The sequence below is a fragment of the Diorhabda carinulata genome, chromosome 11 (assembly GCF_026250575.1).
Source record: "Diorhabda carinulata isolate Delta chromosome 11, icDioCari1.1, whole genome shotgun sequence".
In the NCBI taxonomy this organism is placed as follows: Eukaryota; Metazoa; Arthropoda; class Insecta; order Coleoptera; family Chrysomelidae; genus Diorhabda; species Diorhabda carinulata.
This window is the reverse complement of record NC_079470.1, coordinates 6,071,951-6,081,905: the sequence shown is the minus strand read 5'-3', so window position 1 is coordinate 6,081,905 and position 9,955 is coordinate 6,071,951. Positions and strand designations below refer to the sequence as shown.

Sequence of the window (9,955 nt, the reverse complement as noted above, 5' to 3'; positions counted from 1 at the left end):
CCGCAATAAAGTTATCATTCCGCGGTTTCTTTTAAGTCGCCATATCCGATTCGTGTGAACGTTTCCCGAAAAAAAAAAAAAATCTAAATCAGCTCTTTCTCTTTATATCAAATGTGAAATTAGACATCACGCTATATCCGGGGATTTATCAAAGGCAACCGTCCTAAAGTCGTTTGACTGTCGAATGATGATCGTCGGTGTTGTTTGTATTTATAGCGAAAACCGCCTTTGAAGTGGTCGGTTCCAGTTGAGCGCGACGCCTAGGTGTTAACCGTCGACGAAGCGTCGCGATGCTGCTACATAAAGTGAAGGAAATGTTCTGTGATCTATAAAAATTATAATATCGATAGCTATGAATATAATCGTGCGATGATAAATCGTATATACGAGGCTATCGATACCATCTAAAATTATTATTATCTACTAAATTAATAATAGAGAAATTCCGATCGAGTTACCTCCAAAAAATTTTATTCGAACTCATCAACCTCTTCTTCAGGTGTAGAAAAACGTTGATTTTTGATTGTACTGTACGGTGGATGATCCATCAATTCGATATTTTGACTGTTCAAAAAGTTTTTGTTCGATTTGGTATGTAAGAGCTCGCAATTTTGTAGTGACGAACGCTTCTGGCAAACAATTGACCGTTCTACGTTGGCGACATGTCTAGTTATTTGCTTCGAAGTGCTTCGCGCGCTAACAACTTTTGTTGGATTTGGTTCGTGTCCATCCTACGACCCTTCTCATTGTAGCTTAAACAAAAACGCTTCGTTAGGGCAATCTTGTGCCCTGTGCAATTGAAACACCACCTAATCCTGTCCCTGTCCTCGCAGGAGTAGGGGTTTGTCCTTACCGTAACACCTAGTGGTGGTGAATCGTTCTTTCACGGCATAGTATTGCAGGTGAATTTTCATCTTACCAAAACTCCTAATTATTGGGACTTTTCCGTACTTAACCGCGATTGTAGCTATTTACTCCTCCTCCTACTTTCTCTTAAACTTCTATATTTTGTTGTTCTAGGCCAGTCCACTCGTAGACAGCCGTTTTCAGCTCCTGCAAGCTGATAGGAAGATCCACATCTATTACATAGAGGAAAACTGCTTAACTTTTAATTTTCATCGTTATGTCTCACCCCATCTCCTCTTTTATCTCCTCCTTGATTTCCTCCTTTACCCCTTTTCCTTTTAATTTGACCAGGACATCGCCCCCACTAGTTTTTCTTACATCGATGCCCAGGTTCTTAACTTTAATCTGTTATTTCATGTTTTGTAGGACGTCGAAATATGTCTGTGGCCTGTTTTAATAAACAATTACTCCCCTTCCCGTCCCATTCTGGATTTTGTTGTTCCATTTCTCCCCCATTTCCAATAAATTCAAGAGGATTTTTCTTATTTTCATTCTATCGATTTCCTTTACTATAATGTAAATAAAACCTCCCTTTTTTCGTTTGCTTGACCATATCTAGCTTAACCTAACCTAACCCAACTTAATGTAACCTAACCTAACTTAATCTAACCTAACCTAACTTAACGCTTAGTAGTTTTCTTGAGGACTAGTAACTGAACTATTTTTTGCATAATAACCAATATTACCATATCAAAAACTTTAATAAAAACACGTATTATCAAACGAATTTTCTCCATCACACTAATTATTATGTAAATCTAATGGAAACTGTCTGAGACGTTGAGTATTAAGTAAGAAACTTGGAGAAACTTGTTTAGTTTGTTGTTTACCAAAATCTACATTTGTAAACTTAACAATTCTCCCTAGAGGTAAATTATACTAGAGGAAATACCAAACTAAATTTACATATTTTATTAAAAGACAAATTATCAAACGCCTCGAGTGTATCTACGAGATACTGGGTGTTGAACAATAAGATGTTATAAATATTGGAATTGATAGAACAAAAAATATTTCTTTAGACTTGTTAGTTTATCCAAGTTTCCAATAAGACTCCTCCTGATTATCCATCGGTTTATTCAGTTCTTAAAGTGACATCTCATGAAATGGCAGAGTCCAACATATATGGAATCGTTGCCTCTTCTTTAGCAATGTTAACTGCTTCCTGGTATACCCTAGTGCTACGGATGTCACTGATTCTACCGATTCGATCCAACAAAAAAAAGTTTCTTCGATTTGGTAAGTAGATTCATTCGTTTTACCATGAAACCGCTGAAGCAGTTGTTGGAGACTCCACCGTTAAATTTTGGTTTCCCTACTTCAACAAAACTTCATTAGAGGTAGACGGTTCTTGAAAAACTAACGAAAATCTTAAAATTTCCACACATACAACTGCTGTGGAAGGAGAATTCTGCGTTTCTTTTGTTTTTGTGTTACAGAAACTGCACTTGTAAGTTAGTATTGCTAATGAACCAAGAGATGGCGCTGAAACTAGACGAGACAGACGGCGTATCTGGTAGCGATTTCATCGAGATAAAGATAAAGACATTGGTTGTCAGTTTTATGTTTTTTAAAACTTTCGATTGGTTCGGTTATATGTTGAATATTTCCTGTATTCAAAGAATCGATTATATTTTGTTATTTATCGAAAGAAAATGAGAGTAATGATGATAATGTACGTTGTATTTGATGGTTTTTTGTGCGCCAATGGGAGGGAGACTGGTTGTCTACCAATACCGCACCAAACATGTGACTTGAATCTCTTTTAAGCAGAGCATACACGGTCAATAATACTGACAGTATCGAAAAATATTGTCAGTAATACTGATCGTGTAATCCGAGGTATTGAAGTACTGAAGAGGGTACTGAAGATTGATGCTTCAATCCATTCATTCCTCAGTTCTGGTCGCCGAGTAGTGGGGATACTGACAGTAATAATGACCGTGTGGCCGGGTTTGCTTCATTCTTCAGTAATGAGGCGGGTTTAGGTTGTGAAAACACGTGCCATCTAATTGATGAAATCTTGGAGTTCGACGTTGGTTTGCTTTTTGTAGAGTTGCCGTTTATTTTCTCTGAAAACGTGAAGCCTGCTTATTTTCTTACGAATTTAAGTTAAATTACGTTATTTAAATTAAGTTAAATTAAGTTTAATTACGATAAATTTATCTTCCTCAGTTATTAAATTGTGCAAAAACTCGTGCATCCAAAGTAAGTACAAGATTATTTTTAAAATACTGTGAATTTAACCCTCTGGGTACCACGGTCCTCATGAAAGTCAAGTACCACAGGGGTCCTTTTTGGACCCCAAATATTTTTTTCCATTTTAAATCTTGGGTTATTGAATAGGAAGTTGAAACTTGGTACTTTCACATGTTTTTGAATGCTAATAATGAATTTTACCTTCAAGTTTACTCATCTTTTAACTTATGCCCAAAAATAAATAAAAGGTGCAACTTGTTTTTTCTTGTATTTTCTGAAGAAACAATATTTTAAAACGGAGTTTACAAAGGTCATACAGCAGAGAAAGTTAAATTCTCGTAAAAGTGTTGGGTCCCAAAAGGACCCCATGGTACTCGGAGGGTTAATAACGAAAATATTAATCATAACTTCATTTACATTTTGTTAAATAATTTGCAGATGGAGGATAATATGGACGAAGATCTTAAATTATTTATTCATACTTTTGAATCCATGCCCGAATTGTGGAGCTCCACAGATCCAAATTACATGAAAAAAAATAAAAGGATGGAAGCCTTAAATAAATTATTGCCTTTGTACAAAAAAATAAAACCTAACGCGGAAATTTCCGATGTCAGGAAAAAAATAAATACATTAAGATCAAATTTTCGAAAAGAACTTAAGAAAATTGAATCTTCGAAAAGGTGAGAATATATACCAACATTTTGATTTTCTTAGTAAAATTTTATTTAGGCATTAGGTATAGTTGTTTTTATAATAATTATATAAAAAAGAAAATATGAAATGAATTTATTATGTTATTAAAGGTCTGGATGTGGTACCGAAGACATTTACACTCCGTCGTCATGGGTATTTTATGCTCTTCAATTTCTTGATAAAATCGAGCAGCCATTCGAAACCCACTCGTCGATTGATGTGGAAAACGAGGAAGAGGAACAGGTATGATTTTGATTGTTTGGTTTTTACCATAAATTTCAGTATTAAATTTTTTGAAATAAAAAATTAACATTTGCAAAAGTATTATGACAAATTATTATGTAAGATTAAAATATGTACAATATTTATCCCTTGTGGATTTTGCGTCGCTTGCATTCCTACTATGTTCTTCACGAAGACTAGCCCCTACATCTATGCTTTCAATTTCGTTTTGTGCACTAAAGTTTAGAGATTCCTTTTTTAAGTAATTATGCAGATAGCAGCATGCTAGTGTAATTTTTGTTGCTTTGTCAGGACCAAGATTTATTGGCTTTTGAAACACACCAAATCTTGATGCGAGAATGCCAAAGGCATTTTCGACTACACATCGAGCTGTGGACAGTCGTTTATTGAAAGTATCTTGCTCCTTTGTACATTTTTTTTGAGGGTATGGTTTCATAAGGTTGCAGTGCAAAGCAAAGGCCTCATCTGCCACAAAAACGTAAGGAAAATAATCCTCTGAACCTGGTAACTTTGTGGGAGGTGGAATATGCAATTGCTTTTTTAGAAACAAATCCCAAAATTTTGTATAAAAGAGGACCCCACCGTCGGAGATCCTACCATTAGCTCCTACATCCACCATTATAAATTCCTTATTTGCATTGACCAATGCCATTAAAACAATGCTAAAGTGTCCTTTATAATTATAATACAGAGAGGAGGTATTAGCCGGTTTTTTTATGGCGATATGCTTTCCATCAAGAGCTCCGAGACAAGTAGGAAAGTGGCAGTTCTTGCTGAATTCTGCTGCAGTTAATAACCATTCCTCTTCTGTTAAGGGAAGCTGTAAAAAAAAAAATATTTTTTAAATAATAATAAGATTGTTATTATTAGTAGTAATAAAAATTTGCTGTAATTAGTTACAAAGAATGTCAATCATTTTTAAAGCATGAAATATGAACATCGAGGAATTTTTTAACTCTTGTTTTATTTTTTAGGCTCAAGAAACTACAAACATAATTCCAGAGGACGATGTTATCACTCAGCCTTCGACTTCAATAAATTACAACAGAAAATCCAAAAAACAAAAAAAATGTAATAAACAATCAGATTTGCTGAATTTAGCGTGTGAGTACCTGACCAAGGAAAAAGAAGGAGATTACAATCTTAACTTAGCGAAAGTTTGGGCTACAAAATTGCAAAATTTGGATGCGTCCCAAAAAATACTTGCCGAAAAGGCCATAAACGACATTTTATTTGAGGCTACAATGGGGAATCTGCATCACAACTCCGTTAAAATCAACGAGCCGCAATCTTCCTGCCTCCATTCATCAAATCCTTCCCAAATACTGAACGGAACCCTTCCTAGTCCAGTCCATGTCCCTTCTACCACCACCACTTCCCCCCAAAAAATTATGATTTTAAACAATAATAACAATTATGATCCAATCGATGATAACGGCATTTCATCAAAAAATAACTTGAAGGACTACTATCATACATTTTCTGAATAAAATAAAATTTTGTAAAGTGTATAAATGCCTATACATACTAATAAAATATTTTACTAATTGAATTTTTTTGTTCAACTTACCTTGATATAATCTCGAAGCACATAGATGAGAGTTTCACATGTTTCAATTATCATTGAACTAATTGCTGCTGGGGAAATCAATGCTGAGAACTTGAGGTCAGCAAAATTTCTTCCTGTCGCCAGGTATCGCAAAGTAACAGCGAGTCGCTCTTTTGGACTGATACTTTGTCTCATATTAGTGTCTTGCTTTTTAATATGAGGTGAAACCATGTCCAATAAAGTTAAAAACGTTGTTTCACTCATTCGAAAATAATTTTTGAAATCTGCAGGATTTTTAACTACTATTTCATTCAATAGGTTTAAATGGGTGTACCTGTCTCTTTCCAACAGCCAATCCTTAACCCATATTCTTCTTTTTTTTCTTTTTTTTACAACAGCAGAAGCTATAACTATTGCCAAACAGGCTCTATCCATGTTAAGTTATCTACTAAAGGATGGAAAGCGGGAACTGACGAATAATATTGACAGTAATAATGACCGTGTGAATTAAACGAACATCAGTAATACTTTCAGTAATAATGATCGTGTAATCACAGAAAATACTGAAGAAGGGCACCTTCAGTACTTTTATCAATACCTACTGTCAGTTTTATTGACCGTGTATGCTCTGCTTTATAGAATGCGTTCGTTGACAAATGGTCTTATGGTGAAATCGATACCGAGAACAACAAAACAGAAAGTAAATATACCCGAGCCGACAAAAATTAAACGACCATAACTACTATTTTTAAACAGATACCGCATCAAAGACATTCTTAGAAATCGTTTAGAATGACGAAAGAAAAAATAAAATTCAAAGGAAACATCTTACGACGATATTTAGCGATATTGACAAATATTTTGTTGTTTAGACAAATATTCCATACATAGAAGTATAATCAACTCGAAATTCTCTGTATATTAATTCAAATAATGAAAAAATTCTTAAGGATTAACTGGTTTTTTATGGCATTTCGTATTTATAGATATAAACACTCATTAAAATATTTGTTGCTTAATTGAAAATTATTTCTATAGAGACGTTTCTGTCAAAAAGATGAATGAATTTCCAACCTATTCACACCACATCATAGGTTAAGTATTAACGGCTATAGCAACGACAATTCCACCAAAAATTCAAAACTAGTAGAGATTTTAACGAAGTTTTTAACGATCAGTCTCATTTAAATATTTGTTTATTTACATCCATCTCATAGCACAAGAACCATTTAATTGCTGGCTACCTAACTTAACCTAACCTAACTTAATCTAACATAACCTAACCTAATTAGATTAAGATAGATCGATTAAACTTGGGTCCTATAAAGGACAAAGTTTAAAGTACAGACCTACCACATGTTTCTGTCAAATCTAAACAAAGTGATAGTTGGTTATACTTGTTAGTAACTAAATTGAAAAGTACAACTAAATAATAACACAGATTAAATTCTACGAAATACGTTACTTATTCTTTCATTTGTTTTAAGTCTTCCAAACTCTCTCAAGTTTCCTACGCTTTGGTTAAAATCCGTTTACATTGGCCGAAGCTGTCGGAAGGCGTATGTACACAAATATTCCTGCCAGACAGTCTTCGATAAGCAGTGGCGTCTTGTGACAAAGGAAGAAAAAATATTCTACGTTTCTAATGTGATTATGAGGGCAGGTTTTTCAATTTTAGTTTCATTGTAGTCTTTAACAAATGAATCAGAGATAAAGAAAAAATGATCGTAGAATCTTTTATGATTTATCTGTCACAAACCTTGGCCGACAACTATTTGTCTTAACATTTTCTTTTGGCGCATTCGCTTGTGAAAACAATCAAACTCTTCTACTACGTCAAATCCTAGGATTATTCTTCTTGTATCAACAATTACTGTTATAACTAATTTCCTCATATACGAGGGGGTATCCAAAAATAACCTAAATTATTTTTTTAGAAAATCAATTGCTTTTCCTCAATATGTTATATATTATCTTTTTTAGATTTATTTGCTCAATCATTGTACGGTTTCTGAACTGATTAAACGTTCTATTTGATTCTTCTTAAAGCATCTACCAGTTCCTTTATTCTTCATTTCCCTTTATTGTACATCCTCTTTGATCTGGATTCCCATTCCTTCGAATTTAATCTTACAAGCTATAAAATATTTTGGAATATTTATTTTGAATAGTTTTAAGAAGATGCAAAACCCTCATCTCAGACGTTTATTGACAGATATTTTGTAATTTATATATACAAGTAAAGTTTAAATATCAAACGTCAGTTTTTAAACTAAAGATATCGGGTTTAATTGGCATTTAAACTTAAGTTTAAACTTTATTGACAGTTTGTACTTAAGTCTAATTCGAAAGTAATAATTCTAACCTATCTTTTTCATTCATTCAAAGTTTTACGATATAACCTTGAGTAAAAGATTTTGTATAATGACTTCAAAGAATCCATGATTGTTTTTGTTTATACAATTTTTTTAAAAATCAAAACAAGCGGATTTTTTCGTTTCTGAAAAGTTGGGTTATATTTCCGAGAGAATGACAACTGACAAATAAATGTCACTTGTAGAATGAAGCAGTTTAAGCAGTTAGAGTTTAATCCATAGTTTAAGCTTTGATTTAATAGTAAAAAGTAGAATTAATTATAATTTTGAATTTATTGTGTTTTAAACCTGAAACTAAACAAAACACGATTGTTTAGATATGGATATTTAGCGGACGATACAGTTTGGACAAAGAATGTTTAACCATTAGATTTGGAGGAATGTTTTAGGTCAAACTCTTTAAAATCCAGTTAATCATACGATTATTCATCTCCTATCAAGCTCATTATCATTTTGGTAGTCGATTCACTGGTCAATTTAAAAATGATTAATTTGGTGAAAACGAATGAAGTACTTGTTTGAATTAATCCTCATTTGGAGACGATTACAATCGATGTTGTTCTAAAAGTATGTCGAAATGGATGAGGAGCAGCTTTGCGTATGATTATACGAGGCGAGGTATAGAAATACGCTGATTCATTCGACTAAAAACCTAACCTATACTTTGAGATTCTATCATTGGTTAACAATAATCGTATCCCCTATTAAAAATATTTTTAGAATTTATCTATTTGGTTAGGAATTATGTCAAAACGTTTTTTTTTTATTTAAAAAAATAATAACTTCTAAATCTGGTGAGTAAGGTGGATGTTGTTATATTAGAAGATTTTTTTCACTTTATCACTGATTTAAGTTAATAAATTATCACCAAATATATTTATTTTCTTTATTATATGATATGAGAGTGTCCTATTAGACAAAATGGCTGTTAGCGAACGTTGTCAGGTTAAAAACTTTTCAAATATCTCGAAAAACTGGAAAAAAAATCAAGACAAGAAAAATCTTTTTTCACATAAAATTTCATAGTATTTTATCCCAATATTTCTTAAGAAATTAGTACGTGAGTTGTACCAAAAACAAATCTATAGCCTCTAAGGAAAGTTGTAGGGTAAATCTGACAACAGTGCCGTATTATTCCCTCCTTTTCTAACCCACTCGCTATTTGCTGCATCACTTAGTGTTTGTTTTGCAGTCGTTAGAAGTGATATTGTTGATTACCGCTTACGCCATGTTCATCGACAACTATGGTACTTATGTTGATGGTCTCACGATGAAGAACGGAGTAGAAGCCTTCGGATTCGGATTCTGCTCAAAGATCGGAAAGTAACTGTGAGCGAACTTGTCCTCAAGCTTCCCATGGAGCAATTAGAAGAATTTTAACAGTATCACAAGGTGTGTACTACCTCCAACCCCTCGAAGATGACTGACGGTCGCAAAGAATAATTTCTTGATTGTGAAGGAATTGGTAATAAGGTCAATCTCTTCAGTGGCGCTACTTTGGTATCCTCTAACAAAGCGTGTCGAAAAAAACGCAGCGAACAGGGATATAAACTCAGACGGATATTGTGAAACGTTGATGAAGGGAGTAGAGTTTCTAAATGAAAACACTCGTCAAACTCGGAAGCTTTTATAGAAATTTTTGGTGGTCTGTTATGTCTTCAACTAGCTCGAGCTTAGCCTCCAGAAATTATCACCTTTTCAATGATTCAAAGGGGCATTTAATTAGAAAACTTTGAGCAGAGATGACACGCTTCTTCAACGGATGATAAAAAACAACAAAAAAGCTCATACTGTCAATTTTGTGGGATCACGAAGGTGTAGTGTTTTTTAAGCTGCTACCAAGGAACCAAACGATCAATTCTGATGTTTGCTGTCAACGATTAATGAAACTGGATAAAGCAATCAAAGGAAAACGACCAGAATTATCAAATCGGAAAGGTTTAGTGTTCCATCATGATAATGCGATACCTTACACATCTTTGGCAAC

General features: G+C 33.6%; 2 protein-coding genes across 2 annotated transcripts; one reads left to right on the top strand and one right to left on the bottom strand.

Moving 5' to 3' along the window:
• Positions 1–2,674: 2,674 nt before the first annotated feature.
• Positions 2,675–5,591, top strand: LOC130899222 (uncharacterized). Its single transcript, XM_057808983.1, has 4 exons — positions 2,675–3,114; positions 3,544–3,788; positions 3,912–4,044; positions 5,019–5,591. Exons 2-4 carry the CDS (start codon positions 3,544–3,546, stop codon positions 5,532–5,534), a joined length of 894 nt encoding a protein of 297 aa, XP_057664966.1. The 5' UTR covers positions 2,675–3,114; the 3' UTR covers positions 5,535–5,591.
• On the bottom strand, positions 3,814–6,232 carry LOC130899220 (putative nuclease HARBI1). The gene is made up of 2 exons (XM_057808981.1): positions 5,615–6,232; positions 3,814–4,864 (listed from the first exon to the last, which is right to left on the bottom strand). Exons 1-2 carry the CDS (start codon positions 6,026–6,028, stop codon positions 4,139–4,141), a joined length of 1,140 nt encoding a protein of 379 aa, XP_057664964.1. The 5' UTR covers positions 6,029–6,232; the 3' UTR covers positions 3,814–4,138.
• Between the last annotated feature and the right edge of the window lie 3,723 nt (positions 6,233–9,955).